The sequence below is a fragment of the Canis lupus genome, chromosome 36 (assembly GCF_003254725.2).
Source record: "Canis lupus dingo isolate Sandy chromosome 36, ASM325472v2, whole genome shotgun sequence".
Taxonomy (NCBI): Eukaryota; Metazoa; Chordata; class Mammalia; order Carnivora; family Canidae; genus Canis; species Canis lupus.
The window spans coordinates 26,178,366-26,201,391 of record NC_064278.1 but is presented as its reverse complement, the minus strand read 5'-3'; the positions used below and the strand labels follow the sequence as shown (position 1 = coordinate 26,201,391).

General features: G+C 34.5%; 1 protein-coding gene across 5 annotated transcripts in view; it reads left to right on the top strand.

The window, feature by feature from the left end:
- NCKAP1 (NCK associated protein 1) overlaps positions 1-23,026 on the top strand; it is a 103,338-nt gene that overhangs the window by 70,202 nt on the left and 10,110 nt on the right. For all 5 annotated transcript variants that reach the window (XM_025460420.3, XM_025460419.3, XM_025460418.3 and 2 more), the window contains 6 exons: positions 204-335; positions 2,549-2,767; positions 2,945-3,075; positions 3,350-3,447; positions 15,556-15,649; positions 22,590-22,672. In XM_025460420.3, coding sequence (XP_025316205.1) covers positions 204-335; positions 2,549-2,767; positions 2,945-3,075; positions 3,350-3,447; positions 15,556-15,649; positions 22,590-22,672 — 757 coding nt within the window. The remainder of the gene's footprint in view (positions 1-203; positions 336-2,548; positions 2,768-2,944; positions 3,076-3,349; positions 3,448-15,555; positions 15,650-22,589; positions 22,673-23,026) is intronic.

Below are 23,026 nucleotides of genomic sequence, written 5' to 3'. Positions count from 1 at the left end.
CAAATGAGTGATACTGTCTTTAGAAAACTGCTCTCATGTTAGTGATATCCTTAAAGATTTTGAACTTGTCAATTTAGGAAGAAAAATACTGAATTCTGGAATTATTATCCCCAAATGAGATCTGATACATTTATAAAAGTAATTTTGTATTTTTATGATGAAACATTGAACATTTCATTTACTGTTCATTAATATTTTTTCAGCCTTGATAAATTGCACACTGCACTTTCTGAGTTGTGTTTCTCTATAAATTATGTACCAAACATGGTGGTTTGGGAACATACTTTTACCCCACGAGAATATTTGACTTCTCATCTGGAAATCCGCTTTACAAAGTAAGAAAGAATAACAAACTTTTTTGTTGGTTCAGTTAATGAATTTGTTATGTACTTCATATCCTTGTTACGAGGAAAAGTAGTAGTAGAACTGATATAGTATCAAGAATAATGAATGGGGAAGTATAGAGAGTGGTGAACTAGGAATCACTTAAGTTACCCAGATTCTTGTCCCATACTTGTTATTAACCAGTTTTAACACCGGACAAGCCAGTTAATTCTGTGAGCCTTAGATTCCCTATAAGTAAAATGAGAAGATTGAAGCGAATCAGTATATTTCAGCTGGTAGGTAGCAACCAAGTCGGGTCATGAAATCAATGTAGAAGGTTGTAGTAAACATTTAAAAAAAGAAAGAAGAGGCAGGGAAGGAAAAGAAACAAGAATAGAAAAAATCATCCACTGCATGTAGTAAGTATAAATACTGCTTCATGAAATTTTTCACTTATATGTATATATGTACCCAGTCATGATGCCACATACATATCTTATAAGTCGGTCACAGTCAAATGTTTGAAACCATCAGGACTAGATGATATCTTGTTTTTTTCTGAGTTCACATGTATGCTCTTAGGTCAGTAGAATTCTAGACTCTTGAGGCACCCCTAATTAGAGTTCTATAAGTCTTATATATGTTTCTTGAAGTCATATTGCATGTGATATCAGAAACCTTTCAGTTTTATAAATGTTGCTTCAGCTTTTTTCTAAAGTTACACATGTATTTATTCAAGAAAATATTGATTGATTTGAGAAGTTTTTCTTTGAACATCAATTTATAAAACAAAATTTAGCTGAAGATTTTTCAGTTTTGTGGTCGTTAACAAGTAGTATTTATACCATGTGCTTGACATTGTGTTAGGTCCTGTAAGTAGTAATGAAATAGTATAAAGCTTAGAGCTATAGTTTGTGAGAAGGCTACAACAATTAGAGAACAAAATAGGAGAATATGTAAGTGGGTACTAAATTGTGTGTTAAGTCATCAGTTGCCTAGTGAGATGTTAAACAAAGACTGTCTTTTGCTATCCTTTAGTAAGGCAGGCATTCTGACAGTGAAACCTAGAATAGTTTTTAAACCAAAGGGACATTATGCACTCTGGTATTTATTATTCTCAACTCGGTGGGAATGAGAGGATGGTGGGTGGAAGATAGGGTTGACTTTACACCCCCCTTGTTTTCCTTCTGTAAGTAGTCTGGTCTGTTAATCCATAGAGAAACAGATGTTCTTTTGACAAAACATCTACTTAGTTATCAGAATCAAAGCAAGGCTGTAAACTTGTTTACCTGGGAAAGATTTTCATGCCAAAACAATAGGTTGCATTAGTTTGTTGATTTTTGCTGATCACTTGAGTACAGTCTTGGAACTTGAGGGGTTATATGCAAGGATAGCAGTTATTGCCTTGAGTTGATCTTCTGGGGTTTGTTTCTATTGATGGAATTTGATGTTGTCTTTAAGGATTTATCCTTACAAACACAAGTTTAAGATCTTTACAGATCCAAAGCTCAGAGTTTTAAAGATGGTAAGATGGGGTGGCCAACATAGGAAAAGAACAGGTAGGAAAGTATTTTCAAAATTTGTGTTTCCTTTCAGGCTTATAGTTCATTGGGGTATAAATATAACAGAACTGTGTTTTGTGTGCTGCAAATGATTAAAAAACAACATGGGAGGTTTTTTGTTGCCTTGTTTGACTGTTGTGCATTTTGTTGAGTGGCAGCACTGTCAGGCAGATGTGGACTCAAACCCTAGACCCCCTACTTCCAAACAAAGTGACCTTATTCAGTTTACTTGAGTTCTGAGCCTTAGGTAGTGGTGGTGGTGGTGTTTAAATCTGTGAAATGGTGGTGATAATAACTACATAGTAGAGTTATTAAATATGAGAATGATCGGTATAAAGCTTACTGGTGTGTTAGAGTGCCAGATAAATTTGAGCTGTGGATTAAATAATCCATTGTACTTGCTATAGACAGTGTATCTTGTTAAGGAATTTTTTTAAGCCCTCTTTATCCTTAAATCATTTTTAATATTGATGTCCTTAGAATTTTTAAAATCATATTTCTACTTTATTGTAGCTTTTAGGTGTTCATTTTTTTTGGAGATAATGATAGTAATTTCATGGCTTTGTAACAAATTGTCTTTAAAATTAATGTTCTTGCTACCAGTAGGTTAAATGGCCTGCTTAATAAATGGAAAAGTCAGTTCTTTTATTCACCCCCAACAGGTCAATTGTTGGAATGACTATGTATAATCAAGCCACACAGGAAATTGCAAAACCATCAGAGCTTCTAACAAGTGTAAGAGCATATATGACTGTACTACAGTCCATAGAAAACTATGTGCAAATTGACATTACAAGAGTGTTTAACAACGTTCTTCTTCAACAAACACAACATTTAGACAGTCATGGAGAACCAACCATCACAAGTCTATACACAAATTGGTAAGCACATTTAGAAATTTGGAGTGATACAAAGTTTCTTTGTAACGAACTGCTTAGGGAAGTTTTTTTTTATTAATAAGTGCTCATTTTTGTTATCAGTCAACTTATGTAGGAATTTATACCATAATAAGTATTGACTTAATTTCTCCTGATTTTAAATTTACTTTTTCTTCTTAGGTATTTGGAAACTTTGTTAAGACAAGTCAGCAATGGTCACATAGCTTATTTCCCTGCAATGAAAGCGTTTGTGAACTTACCTACAGAAAATGAGTTAACATTCAATGCAGAGGAATACTCTGACATATCAGGTGAATAAAACGGACATGTTCTCTAGAGTGAAGACACCTCGATTCTTTTGGCTTTTGATTGTTATGACTGTTTTCATTTAATTCATTCAGTGCATAATCATACATTATATCTTAGACTTACTTTGCTTTTGTGTTACCTTGTTTATTCTAGAGACTTCTCAGGATTTTTGCATTAATAATTTGCTTCTATAATGAAACATTCCAGTGTGTTAACATTCGTTTTCTGAAAGTGTTTGCTCTGTCAAAGTATAAAATTAATTACATTTCCTTTCAGAAATGAGATCGTTATCAGAGCTCCTAGGCCCATATGGTATGAAGTTCCTAAGTGAGAGCCTTATGTGGCACATTTCATCACAAGTTGCTGAACTTAAGGTAATATAGTCTTTATCGGTTTTAGCTTTGAAATATTAAAACTATTTCCTGCAAAACATTTTAAGAATATGAACAGCAAGCCTAGAATGTTAATTACTTTAACCCAACATGAAAGTTCTCATATATAAATGAAATTATAGAGCTAGCATGGCCTTTTTTTTTTTTTTTTTTTTTTTAAGATTTTATTTATTTATTCATGAGAGACCCAGAGAGAAAGGCAGAGACACAGGCAGAGGGAGAGGCAGGCTCCATGTAGGGAGCCTGATGCAGGACTCGATCCTGGGACCCTGGGATCACAATCAGAGCCAAAGGCAGACGCTCAGCTACTGAGCCGTCCAGGTGCCCCTAGCATGGCCTTTCAATAGCATTTTCATTTAGTACTCTCTCTTTTACAGAAGAAAAAACTGAGAACCTAGAGAGGTGAAATGACTTGCTAAACTCAGATTTCTTGACCGTTGGTCACGTCTTTATTCTATTGTACCATGGTGTTTCTGTTTAAAGTCATTTATTTAAATTTGTAGTTTGAATGTATTGCTTTCCACAGATTATATTACAAACATTATTAGGCTCACTGGTTTTTGTTTTTTGTTTTTTTTCCCTAAGTAATCTTAATTTCTCTGCCCACTTTGGGACTCAGACTCATGATCCTGAGATCAAGAGTCACATGATCTATCAACTGAACCAGTCAGGCCATCCCTAGGCTCACTTTTCTAAGTAATCTTTTAAATTATCTTATACCCTTTACGCTGGATTAAAAAAAATGTCTTTAGAATGCTTACTTAGCATTTTTAAAAAAGGCTTTGTTTATTTATTCATGAGAGAGATAGAGAGAGGCAGAGACACAGGCAGAGAGAGAAGCAGGCTCTCTCTAATGCAGGACTCGATCCCAGGACCCCGGGGTCACGACCTGAGCTGAAGGCAGACACTCAACCCCTGAGCCACCCAGGTGCTCTGAGCATGCTTAGCATTTTATTAAAGATGTAAAAGAGCTGAAGCAACAGCATTTTAAATGACTTTTTAAAAAAGCCTTTTAGAAATATCCCAGTGTCAAGGTGATTTACTTTGAATGAGTTAGTTTTAGTTTGTAGCTTTCAAGTGTTTGAAAGAATTTGAATTTGAGCCACTAAAACTTTTCAACTTACAAACAAAATAGAAGAGGCATATTTTTAAATGTGCTCTTTTAGGGGCAACTAGTTGGCTCAGTTGCTGGAGTGTGAGACTCTTGAGTTTGAGATTGTAAGCTTGAGCCCCACATTGGGTGTAGAGAAAATAAAATCTTAAAACAAATTGTAGAAAGATATGCCCTTTGTGAAATTTTTTGGTGGTTACTTGTGCCTTGCATTTTTAATTTCCTAGCAATATAGTATATAGCACTGTTAAGTAGCTTGCATTTTAAATGTAGCACTTAGAGAGGTCTAAATGTGATAATCTTATTTATTGAAAATTGAGCAAATATATGGGATAAGTCAGTTCCGGCAAGGTGAGAAATATTTTACTGAATGAATAAAATAGATGGCAAGAGTCTGTGACTAAAAGGAGAGGTGATATTACCCAGTGTTTAAGAACTCACGCTTTTTTTTTAAGATTTTATTTATTTTATTTTAGAGAGAGAGTGCATGAGTGGGGAGAGGAATGGAGGGAGAAAATCTCAAGCAGACTCCACGCTGAGCATGGAGCCTGATGCAGGGCTCCGTCTCATGACCTTGGGATCATCACCTGAGTGGAAACCAAGAGTTGGACACACAACTGACTAAGCCACTCAGGTGCCCCAAGAACTCAAGCCTTCGAGACTGAAATTATCTTGAATTTCATTCCTCTCACTTAGGAGCTTTGACATTGGGCAAAGTTTAAATTCCTAAACTTTTACTTTGAGAGAAATATATGAGATAATACATATCAGATACTTGGGTTCTGAGACTAGTCCTTGGCCCACAATAAACGTTAAATAAATCTTACTTGGTATTCATCATGTCCATTATCCTCTTACTGTTCTTTTTCAAAAGAGTGTTTTGCAATTTTTGTATAAAAGTTAACTTTTAGATACTTTGTAATATGGGTTTTAAATACATAAGCTGTATACTTGATATAGTTTTGAAGACATAAACATTTGACAATTTTGGTTCTTTACAGGCAGTCTAATTTCTGTTTATTAGACTCATTCACCTCTAAATACATGATCTCTTTTCCATCCTGTTGTTCTTAGGTAACAAATTTCTCAACATACTTTCTTGTGTTCTTTTCAGTAGGAGAGAAAAATTAGGACAAGGTACTCTTTTTTTTTTTTTTTTTTTTTTTTTACGACAAGATATTCTTGTTCTTGAATTCTAGAAAAGAATTTTACTTGCACCAGCTATTTTTTATTTCAGACTGAATAATAGGTACTTTTAGAATTCTTAAGTATTTTTAGTGCTTGTTTGCCATTTAATGTGATAGATTGAATATTGTCATGTAGTAGAAGAAATTAGCCTATTTAGATCTCTGTATCCATATCCCATGAGAGTTCAAAGGCATGATGTCCTTAACAGTACTGAAGGCAGCCTGGAATATAGAGCTAGCCTTTCACTTTTCTCACCTTAACTCACCCAGCGTGGTTGGCCTACTTGTTCTTATTTCAAAATACTCTTCACTGAGGTATTGTCTTAGCTTACTTTCTCGTAATATGCATCATGTATTTTTCAAATGTTGCCTTATCAGAATATCCTTTCTTCACCACACTTTGTAAAATAGCAAGCATCACTTTTTATTCTCTTTATTCAGCTTCCTGTGTATCTTACTTGTGACTCTCATGTCAGGTATTTGTTTATGTCCCTGTCACTAGAATAAAGTCTCAGTTATAAACTCTCTTAAAACTTTGGTACTAAATTAATATCCACACATAGAAAGTATGCACTAAATATTTGTTGGGTATAGAAATAAAAATAGGTAGCTATTTTGACTTTTTACTTTTTTCCAGGACTTTTCTAAGCTCCTTAAATAAAACTGGTATTGTTCCTAATATACAAACTAGAAAAATAAAACCAAGAAATATTAAGTACCTTGTCTAGGTTCACATGCTTATTAGAAGTGGTACGACTAAAATTTGAACCTGTCTAGTCAATCTAGACTTAGAGCTTATCCTACTAGTACTGTGCTAGACTGTTCTTAGAAATGAAAGGGATCTAAGCAGTCATCTACCCACGCTTACATGATGCAGGAAAATATACTACATTTTTCCAGGAGGATGGTCTGGTATTTTTGAAAATGAGGCAGTCTTTTTAGTTAACTACATATCTCTGTTGAGTCAGTATCTAAGTAGCGATTTTTGATTGTTTTTTATTCTAACATCAAGAGGTAAAGATTGCCTTTGACAAAATTACGCTTCATATATTTTAAAAACTTTTGTAGTGTATTGCCTTTGTCTTCCGCATGTGAAATATACTGATGCTTAGTCTCCCCTGTACAAATTCTGTTGAAATTGTTTGTCTCATCCTTAGAGAATAGTGCCTTGAATTGAGAATAAACTTTAGTTAGAGATCCGATTAGTGAAGATGCACTTACCTTTTCTGGATACTATGTTTACTAGTACAGGTAAAGATTATGTTGACACTTTCGGTAGCTATACTGTAATATTTTTAAGTTTTTTTTAATGTATTTTTTATTTTGTTTTTAAAGATTTTATTGATTTACTCATGAGAGTAATAGAGGGAGAGAGAGAGGCAGAGACACACACAGGCAGAGGGAGAAGCAGACTCCATGCAGGGAGCCCGACGTGGGACTCGATTCCCCATCTCCAGGATCCGCCCCTGGGCCAAAGGTGGCGCCAAACCGCTGAGCCACTGGGGCTGCCCTATTTTTAAGTTTTTAAGTTCTAGTTGGTGAACATGCAGCGTAATATTAATTTCAAGTGTACAATTTAGTGATTCAGCACTCCCATACAATATTTGGTGCTCTCCACAACCAAAGCACTCCTTAATCCCCCATCACCTATTTAACCCATCCTTCCTCCTCTCCCTTCTGGTAACCCCTAGTGTGTTCTCTATAGTTAGGAGTCTGTTTCTTGGTTTGCCTCTCTCTCTTTTTCCCCATGTTCATCTGTTTTGTTTCTTGAATTCCACATATGAGTGAAATCATATGGTATTTGTCTTTCTCTGACTTATTTCACTTAGCCTAATACTCTATAGCTCCATCCACATCATTGCAAATGGCAAGAATTTGTTCTTTTTTATGGCTGTGATATTCCAGTGTGTGTACACACAGACTACATCTTCTATATCCATTCATCAGTTGATGGATATTTGGGCTGTTTACGTGATTTGGCTATTGTAGAAAATGCTGCTATAAATATTGGTCTGCATGTATCCCTTTGAATTAGTATTTTTGTATTTGTTGGGTAAATATCTAGTAGTGTGATTACTGTATCATAGAGTAGTTCTGTTTTTAGTTTTCTTAAGGAACTTCCATACTGTTTTCTAGAGTGGCTGCCTGCACCAGTTTGCATTCCCAACAACAGTGCAAGAGGGTTCTCCTTTCTCTACATCCTTGCTAACACCTGTTGTTTCTTGTGTTTTTGGTTTTAGTCATCCCAACAGGTATACAGTGAGATTGCATTGTGGTTTTGATTTGCATTCTGATGATAAGTGATGATGAGCATCTTTTATGTGTCTGTTGGCTGTATGTATTTTTTGGAGAAATGTCTGTTGTTCCCATTTTTAATTGGATTATTTTGAGGGGTGTTGGTTTGTGTAAGTTCTTTATGTATTTTAGATATTACTTTATTAGATATGTCATTTGCAAATACCTTCTCCCATTTGGTAGGTTGCCTTTTAGTTTTACTGTATAGAAGCTTTTTATTTTGATATAGTCCCAATGGTGTATGTTTGCTTTTGTTTCTCTTAACTCAGGAGACGTAGCTAGAAAGAACTTGCTACAGCCAATGTTAAAGAGGTGACTGCTTATGTTCTCCTCTAGGATTTTAATTGTTTCATGTTTCATACTTAGGTCTTTAATTCATTTTTTTTTTACATTTTTTATTTTTTTGTAGTTCTTTAATTCATTTTGAATTTATTTTTGTATATAGTGTACATAGATAGGTTGCAACATTCTTTTGCATGTTGCTGTCCAGTTTTTCCAACACCTTTTGTTGAAGGGACTGTCTTTCCTGCTTTGCAAAAGATTAATTGACCATATGGTTGTGGGTTCATTTCTGGGTTTTCCGTTCTGTTCCATTGATCTGTGTGTCTATTTTTGTGCCAGTACCGTACTGTTTTGATGACCACAGCTCTGTAGTATAACTTGAAGTCTGGAATCGTGATGCCTCCAGCTTTGCTTTTCTTTTTCATGATTGCTTTGGCAATTTGGGATTTTTTGTGGTTCCATATAAATTCTCTAGGATTGTTTATTCTAGTTCTATGAAAAATGCTTTTGGTATTTTGATAGAGATTACATCAAATGTGTGTAGATTGCTTTGTGTGATATAGACATTTTAACAATATTCCTTCAATTCATGAACATGACATGTATTTACATTTTTTTTAAGATTTTATTTATGAGAGAGATAGTGTGTGCTCAGACACACGTGCACATGTGAGCTGGGGAAGGGGCAAAGTCAGAGGGAGAAGGACAGACTCCCTCCTCAGCATGGAGTCCCAACATGGGGCTCCATCCCAGGACCCTGAGATCATGACCCTGAGATCATGACCAAGAGTTGAATGCTTAACTGACTGAGCCACTCAGGCACCCCATCTTCAATTTCTTTTATCAGTGTTTTGTAATTTTCAGAATATAGATCTTTCTCCTCTTTGGTTAGGTTTATTCCTAGGTATCTTACTATTTTTTGTTGCAATTGTAAGTGGGATTGTTTTCTTTCTGCTGCTTCATGATTAGTGTATACAAATGCAGTGGATTTCTCTACATTGATTTTGTATGCTGTGACCTTACTGAATTCTTTTATCAGTTCTAGTAGTGTTTGGTGGAGTCTTTGGGTTTTCTATGTATAGTATCATATCATCTGCAAATGGAGTTTTACTTCTTTCTAACCAATTTGGATGCCTTTTCTTTCTTTTTGTTGTCTGATTGTTGTGGCTAGGATTTCTAGTACTATGTTGAAAAAAAGTGGGAGATTGGACATCCTTATCTTGTACCTGACTTTAATGGGAAAAGCTCTCAGTGTTTCCTCATTGAGTGTCATGTTCACTGTGGGCTTTTCATATATGACCTTTATTATGTTGAGGTATGTTCCTACTTTGTTGAGGGCTTTTATCAAGAATGAATGTTATACTTTGTCAAATACTTTTCCTGTATCTGTTGAAATGATCACATAATTTTTATCCTTTTCCTTATTGATGTAATGTATTACGTGGATTGATTTGCAAATATTGATTCACCTTTGCATATTGGGCATAAATCCCACCTGATCGTAGTGATTGATTTTTTGTAAAGTGTTGTTGGATTCTCTTGGCTGGTATTTTGTTGAGAATTTTTTCATCTGTGTTCATCAAAGATTTTGGCCTGTAGTTCTCTTTTTTTGTGGAGTCTTTATCTGGTTTTGTTATCGGGGTAATGCTGGCCTTGTAGAATGAGTTTGGAAGTTTTCCTTCCCTGTCTGTTTTTTGGAATAGTTTGAGAAGAATAGCTATTAACTCTTCTTTAAATATTTGGTAGAATTTGCCTGTGAAGCCGTTTGGTCCTTGACTTTTCATTTGTTGGGAGATTTTTTTATTACTGATGCAGTTTCTTTGCAGGTTATCAGTATGTTCAAGTTTCCTATTCCTGTTTCAGTTTTGGTAGTTTATAGGTTTCTAAGAGTTATTCATTTCTTCCAGGTTGTTCAAATTGTTGGCATGTAGTTTTTCATAGATTTTAGCATTTGGGAAATCCATGTGATTTTTTTACTTGAGTTTTCATTTTATCTTCATAGAAACTTGCATATTTTATTAATGACAAGAAGTTGTAGTTACAGGAAGACTTTTTAAAAACCATGATTATATTTTGGTATTTAGGGACTTCCTGTTTTTACCTTTTTACTTCTGAAGTAGTAAATCCTGATTTAAATATTTTCAAAAGGCTCCTTCATGTAGGCAGCCATAAATATGAAAGCTTTACATTTCTAGCATTGTGCCTTTACCTTTAAGTTTCTTCAAAACAAAGCTAGTCCTAATGATTCAATTTTCTGGAATTGCACAGTGCTTTACAGCCATTTTCTTACAGATCCTTTTTTAACAACCCCAAGATGTAATCCAGTTTTATCTGGATTCAACTACTTGTATATTATTAAGAACTGGAGAAGATGTTATTTATGACTTTGTTTTCTTAGCCTCTGAATGCTGAGGCATACTTCCATGTATATTCTTGTATCTTATAATGTAAGAAATCTTATAATACATTGGTGTATCGCATAGACAAGTTCAATGTGTTGTGTACTATTCTGTCCCATTGAGATAAATCTTTGAAAGTATTCAGTCTCTCAGTGATGATTCTACTTGTTTTACATTTTTAAATGTCGTATAAAGTTACTTTCCTTAGAAGGACCTAATTTATGAAAACACAGAAACAAAATAGTATACAAATATTTGCTTCAAGTATTGATAGGCTAGGTTATTTAGACCATCTTTTCTCCTAAAGACAACTTAAAAAGTTGGAGAGAGATATAAAGATTCTTCTTTTAAAGAAGTGAAAAAGGTGTAGGCCAAAATTAGGAGAATGTGGGAACTCAGAGACATAAGGCTAGCACTGGAAGCTACCCTTGACCTGAGGACATTTGCTTATCTAGAAGCAATATTTGTGAGAGTAATACGTAGGTTTTGTGGCCTTGTGTACTGGTGGGGTTCTGTAGTAAAAAAGCCTGCTAAAGTGGAGAGTGGAAAATCTGTTTAAATTCCTCTCGACCTTCTTTACACATATACCCCCAAAGGGTTGTATCTGCAGGGTAATCATGAACTGGAAATGATTTGCCCCTGCCCAGGATCTCCAGCCGTTATGGTGTTGCTTTTTTTGACCAAGGAATCTGTTTTCTGAAACTTGGATTAAGGTGGTCCTAGATTAGTATTGCCTCAAAGGGCTTGACAAAAGCTAACAAATACTCTTTGGAGGAAGGTATCTTCATCATAGGTTTCAAATGATTCCTACAGTCCTTTTTCAAAAACAGTAACCTCCAGCTAGAGAGTAGAAGTCTGTTAGAGATCATTGGAATGTGGAGGTAGGAGTTTTTATACATCTGTCTGGCTGTCTCGGGTCATTTTCTGCCCCTTCTCTTCCTCCTGTCAACTTTTGCTCCTGATTTTAGAGTTGTCGTAAATGGCATCACTTCTTAAGATGGTGAGAGGTGTGTGACAACCTCCCATTTAGACATGTAATAACTGTCTTGTTTTCATCTTCCAGTCTTTCTGTGCCACTGCCTACAACTTTTACATCCTACTTGGGTCCTAAAGGCATGTATCAGCTTGCCTTCTCTACCGTATCTCCCCTGCAGGAATTTGCTGGGTCACATTTCTCCCCTCTACTTATTCTTTGGTCCAGTTTCCATCTTCTAGAAGTTTGTTGACTTCTCTCATTTGATCTTGTTTCCTGTAATGTTTTCTTATTTATTGTGGATTTATTCTTTTTCATTCTTTTCCTTTCACTTTAGTGAATTTCTGGAAGAGTTTTAGAGTGTAAAACACTCGACATTTAACCAGCACTTCCGCATAGTTTATAAACTTAATTTGAGCATAGGAAAAATTTCTGAAAATGGATCAAAAGATAGGGATGTCTAAATATTTTCTAATATTGCCAAGTATCCCTCTGAAGAGATTGTAACTCACACTCTTCACATTAGAACATGAGGATGCCTCTAATAGCATTTTATCCTTTTTTTTTTTTAGTAGGTTCCATACCTTATATGGGGTTTGAAATCAAACACTGAGCTTGAGCCTCATACTATATTGACTGAGCCAGCCCCGCATTTTTATCTTTTTAAAATTAGTATATAAAGGGACATCTGGTTGGTTTATTTGGAAGAGCATGCAGCTCTTGATCTCAAGAGTTGTGAGTCTGAGCTCCACATTGGGTGTAGAGATTTCTAAAAATAAATAAACAATTAAATTGGTATATAAAATGTTTTGGAGAGAATTATAATTCTTTTAAGATAATTTCTATAACTTCTTAGCTTTTATTTTTCTGTTTTTATTTTTCACGTTTAATCTAACTTGACATCAACTAAATATGTGGTCACATATTTTCTTTTATCTTAAAGATGACCTTCATTGTTTCAAAGAGTAAGTTTATGTGTCAGAAAAAAGGAGAACTTCTTTATATTTAATGGTTGTGAATAAATCATGTGTCAGACATAGTCAACACTGTGCATGCATATTCATGGTAAAATGTGTTCGTTGCTCTTTGGAGAAGAAAACAGCCAGTCTTCTTTCCTACTAAAATTCTTGAAGTGTTTCATTTGGTGGTGTGCCCATTGAGTCAGTGTCTCCTTCTAATCCTGCCAAAAGAATCGTTTTTTGGCATTTTACAGATCAGTTCTTCTAGTTCTTCATAGAAGACTTTTTTTTTTCAAATGAAGTAGGAAATTTAAATATGAGTTATGCCAAGAATTTAACACTTTCTTATTAACTGAAAACCAAATTTATTTTTAGTACTGTTGATATATTTCACTTGATTTGTATTCACTAGTATTACTTCCAGCTTAGGGTCTATTTGCCAGTGATACTAATCAATGGCCTAAAATATTTAGAGAGCTCTGTTTCAGGATGCAGTTGAGGGAGGAAAAAAATGTTTTTTAATATGTAAACTATTTTTTAAGTGGAGATATCATTAACTTTTTTTTTTAAGGAATAATGTACAAACAAATATTTTAGGGTAATTTGTAAAAAGTATGATCCTCAGATCAGTGGCAGCAGCCTTACCTCAGAACTTAACAATGCACAACTTTTGGTTCTGCCTCAGACTTGCTAAATCAAAATCTGTGGGACCAGAACCCAGCAATGTGTGTTCTAATTAATAAGTCCTCCAGATTGTTCATACACTAAAAATTGGGAACCATTTCTTTAGGGATTAAGAGCATGGATTTTTAAATCAGAAATACCTGAATTCAAATTCCAAAACTCACTGTTTTAATATCTCTACAACTTTGGACTAGTTACCTCATTTCTCTAAGCCTTCATTTAGTTTCCTCAGTTGTAAAACTGGAATAACACCTCTTTTGTGTAGACCAGATAAATGGTTTTGTTTGTAAATTGGTTGGTACAGAGCTAAAAGGTGATCACAGTAGCTTTAACATTAAATATACACTACAATTTATTGATTCTAAAACATAGTTATTACATATTAATGTTTCTGAAATTATAGGTATCTTAAAGTCACTTGATTGGAAACATTATATCAATTTAATTGCTAAAAAAACTTTTTTTCCCTTAATGCCATATAAGATAATGGTACATTTAAAATTCAGTGGTGTCTGATTCAGTGATACATGTGGTATCATGTTCAAGGTGCAGGACCACTGTCAGGGTTGAGCATATATTTGAGTGTGTATTGATTGAATCAAGGTTTAGCATGGAACAGATACTGAATTGGCCCCAGGAGGGAGCAGATACTATAATCAGAGACTGTAGAAGTTGAGTTTAGCAAACAGATATGACTGGAAATATGTATCTCTTTGGGAGCATGAAGACAAATAATGTGAATACAGGAACACCTTGTTTCCTTGCACTTTACATATACTGTAGTTTTACAAGTTACAGGTTTGTGGCCAACCCTGTGTCGAACAAGTATACTGGCACCATTTCTCCAGCAGTATTTGCTCATGTCTTTGGCACATTTTGGTAATTCTTCCAGTATTTTGTGCTTTTTCATTATATTTGTTATAGTGATCAGTGATTTATGATTTGCTGAAAGTGCAAATGATGGTTAGCATTTTTAGCAATGAAGTATTTTCTAATTAAGGTATGTACACTGGTTTTAGACATAATGCTGTTACACACTTCATGGACTATGGTGTAGTGTCAACATAACTTTTTTTATGTACTGGGAAACCAAAAAATTCCTTTGACTCGCTTTACTGCAGTATTTGCTTTAATACAGTGGTCTGGAACCAAATCTGCAATATCTCTGAGGTATACCTGTAATATCAAGTAACCTAAACAAAATTCATACTAGTATAGGAAAATGATTTTTATAAATTTTCTGAATAGGTTTTCATGCTCTCTTAAGTCAGTTACCATCATCCTTTGGCTTGTAACAAAACCCTTATGGCATTTTAACAGTATGTTTGCTGTTAAATCTTTGCAACCAGATTTGCTAAATTGAAATATCTAAGGATGAAGCTTGGATTTGTATGTATTTTGAAATATACTAGGCTTCCTCCCTGGATATTTAAATACTACATCAAGGCTCTCCACATTCATATATAGGCATTATCTCTGCCAGAATCAAATTAATTATATTTGTTTTTATTTTAATTTTTAAACTAAATTACTTTTCCAAAGTACCTTTTAAGAAAAACATTCTTTAATGAGTTATACTTTTCTTTGAGTAACTATCCTTTACTCTTCCTCTCCCTTATTTTTAGCTCTTCGCTTCTTTTTCTCAGTGGTCTCTGAAAGAGAAGGTAGATAGTTAACACTTTCATTTTATAATTTGTGTGGGAAACCTCGCTCTATTATAATCCCCATGAAGTGGTATATACCCCAAAAGTTATTCTCCCTCTGATTGTATGCATCCAGTGATGAACTGTAGGCTATCTTTGGCTAGCTTTAACTTTAGCAAGTTCTTATTTTGGTTGGAATTTATTGCTCTCTATATCCACTTCAGTGTCTGTTTTTTATTATTGATGCTGTTCTGTGTTTAAGCATTAGGTAATCCTTTATCCTACTGCATATCTTTATTGCTTTTTCCTGAACCATCCTCCCTTCTTGAATTTGCAAACTGAAGAAAAACATTAATCCTATGTGAATAATTTTAAGATTCTTTAATTAAACCACCAACAGAAGTATATAGCATAGAACATCCGGATTTCATGAATTGTATTTCCTACTTTACTGGATTATGATTTCCAAGCATGCTCCTATTAACACAAGGTGGTCTATGCCTAACCTAGGATCTTTATTTTTTTTTCTTTCTTTCTTTCTTTTCTTTTTTTTTTAGAAACTTGTGGTGGAGAATGTTGATGTGCTAACACAAATGAGGACCAGCTTTGACAAACCAGACCAGATGGCCGCACTCTTTAAAAGATTATCATGTGGGTAACTCTTGAAACTTTCTATAAGCATTAAGAAGACCTTGATACTCAGTAGTTAGCTTTTGCTAAAACGTTAATATAAGTACTCCTTAGCTTATGAAGAGAGCAGAAAATATTTGCAGTGAAACAATATTTTAAGTCTATGGCTTACGTATTTCACATTTATTTTACTATACTCTTAGTACCATGTATGAAATACTTGATGAATATTACTAGTTTATAAAGTCATTTAATCCAAGTAAGTCTATATTAATTTAGACTAAAGGAGAATTAACTTTTGAGTCTATAACTTTCTAAAAATCAACTTTATGGTGGTTTAGTTTGCATATGATGAAGTTACGCATGTAAGTGAACGCTTTGATGAATATTGACAGATGCGTATATCTGTGTAACCATCATCACAGTGAAGACATAGAGCACTTGCATTGCCTCAGAAGTTCCCTCATGTCCCTTCATAGCCAGTTTCTGGCCATCCTCCAAACCCAGACGAAAAGTGATCTGATTTCTATGACTGTGGATTAAATTTACCTGTTTTAGAACTTCACCTAAATGGAATCACACAGCATATACTCTTGTATTTGCCTCTTTTCACTTGGTGTGTTTTGGAGCTTCACTGGCTATGTGAAGTGAATCAGTAATCTGTTCCTTTTCATTGCTATCTAGTATCCATTGGATGAAAACCTGAGCCCTACAACTAAAAATTGTTTTTAATATCTTCTTGACATTGGTTCTTTGTAGGAGAAGAAATAAGATTCATTGTGGAATAACAGTGAATCTTAAATATTTATTAAACTATATTTAGCCAGGTAACTATTTTAGATGCATTTGAATTAATTTCATTTTCATTTGCTTTGGCACTGGAACTTGAAGTATAATTAAAAATCATTCTAAAGTCATACTTTTATTGATTCATTTAAAAGCCTTTCCAACATTAAAAAATTAATGATATACCAAATAAAATATTCTTTGTGTTTGAGAAAACCAAAGAGTTTATTCTCCCAAATAAAAAATAATCCTGAAAAAATTATAGCCATGTATGTATTTTACTCAATACTTCGCCTTTGATATTTTTCTTTTAACTGTTATGTAGCTTTTTCAAATTTTATAAATGTATAAAGTTTTAGAGAATCATTTTATTAGGCTATCTTATGCCTACCTTCAAAAATATAAACTTCTTTAATAAAAATTCATATAAAATTAAACTACATGATAGGTGACCTTGTAGAACAGATCAGTTGCCAGAACTGGGAAGGCAATGAGGGAGTTTTTTACGTTGTTGGAACTGTTCCTCATGGTGGCAGTGGTGGTGACACAAATCTATATGTGTTAAAATTTTTTCCTAGAGCTATCTACCAAAAGAGGGAAGGAAGGTCAGGTTTACCATATGGGACTTTAAGAAATGAAATTAATGATAAAAATGAAAATACTGACTTGGTAGTATTAAAGGGAGGTAGAGTATGAATACTTAATAGGAGGTTATTTTTTAAATTTCTGACTGATCTCTTTGGTTCATTGTTGTATTATATACTTATATTTTCCAGTCTCGTTTTCTTTATTCTTATATTTTTCATGTTTCTCCCATTTTTTAATACTCAGTTGACCACCCAAGCAGCCTAATTACCTAACTTCTTACTAGTAAATAACGTTTTCACTGTATCATCTGGTGAGAAGCATGGAATCCACCGTACTGTTCATTGCCTGTTTACTGTTATGTTAACTCTCCTGTTTGTGGAATTGAAACAAAATGGAGTTTGTTAAAATTCCAGACAGTTTGTAAATTTTTTTTTTCAGTTTGTAAATTTTCAAAATAAAATCCGTAATCCTTTATGTAGATTCTGTTTACTTGAATTCTGGATATGGTAGTGGTGAGTCATGGTTTATGGAATTGTCCAAAATCAAAATCTAAATTGCTGAGTCTGAATAACCCATGTATATCAAATTTGCCTATAAGTAGAATTTATTAATTCTTTTTTGTAAATTAGAAAAGCTGCTCAAGAATGGCTTACTTAGGGGACTAGAGAAAGCTGTTCTTTCAGTTGAAATATTTTCTAAAATACTCTCTGTTGTCTCGGATTCCTATCTTTGTTATCTTCGTACTTCCTTCACCTTATATCCAGAAGTTGATACACTTTTGTAGCAGTTGGATTTTCATAGTCAACAACCATATTCTTTTTAATACCCTTAAAAAGCCATATAATTTATTAAAAGTGACCCTAATTGGGGCAGCTGGATGGTGCAGTCGGTCAAGCGTGTGACTCTTGATTTTGGTGCAGGTCATGATCTCAGAGTCGTGGGGCCTCAGGCTCAGCATGGAGTCTGCTTGAGAATCTCTCTCCCTTCTGTCCTTCCCTTTGTGCTCACTCTTGCATGCAGGCTTTCTCTCTCTCTCTCTCTCTCTCTCTCTCTCTCAAATAAATAAATCTTTTTTAAAAAGTAGCTGTGAATTGGGAGGTAATCTCAAAATAATTTTCAGTTTTTGGGCTTTTTAGCCATGTGACTTGAGCAAATTTAATACTGTCTCTATTTCTTTCTGTTTTCTCACAGTGTGTCTCCTAGGGCTCGGCTCACTTTATTGGCTCCCTTACTAGAGACCTTCATTTTCTAGTTTTCCTGTAGTTATTCTTCCTTTTTAAAATCCATTTCATTCACTTTTGCCCTGATCTTGCCACCATCTACAAACCTACAAGTTGCTTCCAGAGACCTTTACTTTAGCAGTACTTTGAATGTCATCACCTGAAATTATTGCACTGGTAAGATCTTGAATTTGAAGCTTTACTCTCAGGTCATAGTCCTGTCTTCCAGCTTTCCCACTTCACTCCTACTAAATCTTTTGTTCTATCTCCTTGAAACTTGGATGTCTCCCTAGTTTTCTAATCAGCTTCTTCCTGGCTTTACTTCCTTATCCATTCTGGACTTTAAAATTCAGTGATTTTAATGGCATTCTCCTCTGCTATCAGATCTTTGACTTTCTGCTACGTTTGTCATTCCAAACAATTTTCCTGATCCCAGAAAAGTCTCCTGCTCCGTGGAAGCCAGATACTGCTTGTAAAATAACACTTGTTAAAGTCTGTTGTTAAGCCTACCTTTTATTCATTCTAGTGTTCTTCATATTGCTTAATTCTTGACTAGCTTGTATTCACTGTTTTGTTTTCCTGGTCTTCTGCTTTCAGTAGTATAATGTGGCTACTCTCTGAAACTTTTCTGGAAGAGGTCATTAGTGACTACGCATTTTCAAAATCTGGGCCTCTTTCCTCTTATTCTACTTGAATAAGATTTCTTTTTTCCTCCTTTTTATTGAAATTTTATTCTCTTCATTTTCCGGTAATTTTACCTTTTTAAGCCATTGTTTTAATAATCCTATTGGGAAAATGCATCCAGTCGTATTTATCAGTGTATCTTTAAAATATTCATCCCCATCCTTGACTCTCTATATGGAGCTCTAGGAATTTAATACCAAGGGCTGGTTTGGTCAGGGTGTGTGTGGTCTGTGGACCACAAGCAACAAGCAGGCATAGCACGTAGAAGTTTGTTAATGTAAATTATTTCCACCCCAGACTTACTAAATCAGTTTGCTGAGGCCCAGCAAGTAATTCTGATTTGCATTGAAGTTTGAGAAACATTGTTAGATTATCTACAGCTATATGACCCACAGATACTTTGCAATATCTCTGGAATAGGAAGGATATTCCCCTCATTGGAGGTATGAATGAGTGAGGAGAAAAAGCCTGATTTCTTCTATTACTGACCATTTTATTACCTCCCATGCCATTCACCCAGTGATTCTCACAGGGAAACTTGGGTGTGCTATCTTGACTTTTCCTATAATCACATTCCATATCTATGAGTAGCTGTATGTTCCAGATCAGAGTTTGCAAATTGATGGGTCACATTTGGCCCAAAGAGAAAAAATTTTTGACTCTATGCTGCATTAAATTTAAAAACATTTTTTGATCATTATTTTAAAAATGGAAGATTTTGCATAAACATCCAAACTTCTGGGTCCCCTCCCCCCAAATCCTAGGCAGTATTTCCCCACATGGCAGTGATGGACTGGAGCTAAGTAGCAGTTGCCCCCTTTAGAAATGTTTTTCTTCAGTTCCCCCCCGCCCCAATGTTCTTTCGCTTAGTCTACTTCACTATTTTATGTTACCTACTGTAGATGTTTGAGCCTGTAACTCCTGCTGCAGATCCCACCTCTTAAATATGATGCCTAAATCTATTCCTTTTATTCCCATGGTTCTCATTTAAGGCTTTGTCATTATTTTGTGAACTCCAGTCTTGGTTTCCTAACATGTCCAGTCTTCCCTCTCTAGCCCATCTCTCACATTTAGAGTCATATTGATAAAGATTTCTTTTCATATTACTCCTTATATTTAAAAACCCTGAACTACCTCCTCTTTGCTTGGAGGATAGTCTAAAAATCCTTAGCATGTATTCAGAAGCCATTATTTAGATAACCTCTTTTCCCCCCACTACTTTTTGCCTGCCTGGCCTGAGATCCAAACATAGCCTGTGCTCAGTGTTAGTTCCTTGGCATGTGCCTTAGTCTATTTGGGCTGCTACAACAAAATATCACAGATTGGGTAATTTATAAACAACAGAAATTTATTTCTCATATTTCTGGGGGCTGGAAGTCCAAGATCATGGTGCTGGCATGGTTGGTGAGGGCCCGCTTCGGGGTCACAGACTCGTCATTGTATTTTCATGTGACTGAAAGGGATAGGGTTCTCTCTGAAGCTTCTATAAGGCAGTAATCAAATTCATGAGACTTCACCCTCATGGCTTGAGTGCACTTCAAAGGCCCCACCTTCTAATACCATCAGCTGTGGGGGCTTAAGTTTTTAATATATAAATTTTGTAGGGACATAAACATTCACACCAGAGCAGGATGTTAATGGAAATTACGGGGGATAAAAGGAGATGCCAGTGCTTAAAAAGGTATAGCGAATAGTCCATTAATGATCAGTTAAACAACATTTCTTACCATGAAGTTTCTCAGAACTTTTAATATGTCATTATTACTGTGTATATTCAAGAGGAGGTCGTAAGATATAGTTCTGGCAAAATTAATTGATTGAATTCTGGGTATCATCCCTTGGAAAATATGAGATTCTACCCCACTACTTATTTTCTGATTATTCACCTTATTCTCTGCCATTCCTTTTTCTAGATCCCCTTTTATTTTGTTTCCTGGCCTGGAATGCTTTTGTCTTCTTACTCCTCCTTTATGACCAACTTAGATGACATTTTCTCAGATAACTATTTCCTTTCACCCTTCTTTCTTCTCTCCTTTTCTGGATGGTAACAATTTTCTAGTCTCATTTTTTGAATAACCATTTCATTAAACATTTTGTAGTTTTCTGAGTGCTAAAGAAAGATGAAAAGATTGATTAAACTGATAACTGCTCATGTGGAATGTATAACATATTTGTGCCTTACTTCATTTTGTGAACACCACTGTTTTAATTTTCATCACATTTTGGCTTATATTGTGGCTGCTAGTATGTTTTTTTGTGTTTTTTTTTTTTTTTTTTTGGCTGTTAGTATGTTTTAATAAAAGATGCTATGGTCACAGTTTAAAGCAAACCATGCAGGAGGTAGAAAGTCATAACAATTCTCTCCATTCCTATTTCTCATAGGTAACTATGTTAATGCTTTTCTGTACATCTTTCTAGAAATTTGTTATGTATACACAAATGTGTGTGTGTGTATGTGTATATATATATATATATATACACACCCATATATACATATGGGTAGGGTCGCTGACTCCCGGTGCAGTCAAAAATCTGCATATAATTTTTGACTCCTCCAAAACTTAACTACTAGTAGCACTGTTTACTGGAAGCCTTGCTGATAAAATAGTTAACATATCTTATATATTATATGTATTATATACTGCTTTCTTACAATAAAATGAGCAAGAGAAAATGTTATTAAGAAAATCATAAGGAAGAGAAAGTACATTTACAGCACTATATTTAAAGAAAAAAACCCATGTGTAAGTGGACCTACACAATTCAAACCCGTGTTATTCAAGGGTCGCTGTTTATCTTTTTGTCTCCTATAAATAGGGTCATATTTTCTTAGTTTTCTTGATAGTCCATTTAGACTGTTACTTAGTCTAGATCATTATTCTTTTTTTTTTCATTTTAAGTTTTTATTTAAAGTCACATATAAGGTTACTTTACTCTTGCATCTTCTCAATGGTTTCTTCCTTATATTTGCCCTTTTCCTTTCCTACATGGTGCTAGATCATTATTCTGTTTATATTTGTGTTCTTATTACACAGTACGATGCCTTGTATATTTGGAGTAATTCCATAAATGTTGGCTTTTTAAAATATGAAGGTATTGATCCTTCCCATTCTAATCTCCCTTGATTTTGTTAACTAAGTTTTAATATTGAATATATAGTAATAATTTTCAAAGTAATGCTTTCTAACCAAAATGTTAAATGATCAAATCCATTCGTAGTCGTCAGCAACCTGGTCTTCCCAAAACTGCTTGTGATTTCAGTAGTCATTTTTTTGTTTCTTGACTCTCCAGACCTCCTCAACAGTTTAAGAATTTAGTGTCTCCAAGTTCTGGGACCATTTGAGGACTTAGCTCCTTTCCATTCTGGCAGCTTCCTGTTTCTCCCCTAGGCTTTCTCTCTCCTTCCCCCTACTTCTGCCATTTCTGAGAGGATTATACAAGTGGCTACTTATGGGATTATTTCAAGATTCTGGTGAACCATCTAAACCATTTTAAAGAATAGTGTGTACTTGATGTGAACTGTAATTTCCTTTTAATATCATCTTTTGGTACCTTTGCCTCTTTAATGTTGTAATCAAATTGCTCTTGTACCTTTTATCATGGGAATTTTATGACTAAGAGTTTTCTCCTAGTTAAGAAAGAATCAAATTCATACTCTTCTCCTCTCCTTTCTTCCAATTTAGCTGTCGACAGTGTCTTGAAGAGGATGACAATAATTGGTGTGATTTTATCCTTCCGATCGTTGGCACAAGAAGCACTTAGAGATGTAAGAAACCATTATAAGTACACATCCTATAGTCAAATAATCCCTTTTAATTTCCCAGGAATTAAAAGTTACTTAAAATTCTAGTTTACATAGTTATATAAAATCAAATATATAGAAATTAGAGTTATTTAAACATTTTTAATTTTGGTTTTGAAATTGGGGTGGGAGGGTATAGCTTGTCTGGATATTGTACTACTTTTTCAACTTTACTCTTCATTGAAGCATTTCCCATTTTGGCTGTATTCAGTTTGGCATTACTCTTCTTAATACTTTAGAAAATCACGTGAAAATATTAAAAAAAAGTTATGAAAACTAGAAGTAATTGAATGGTAATATTTGATAAATTTGGGGTTC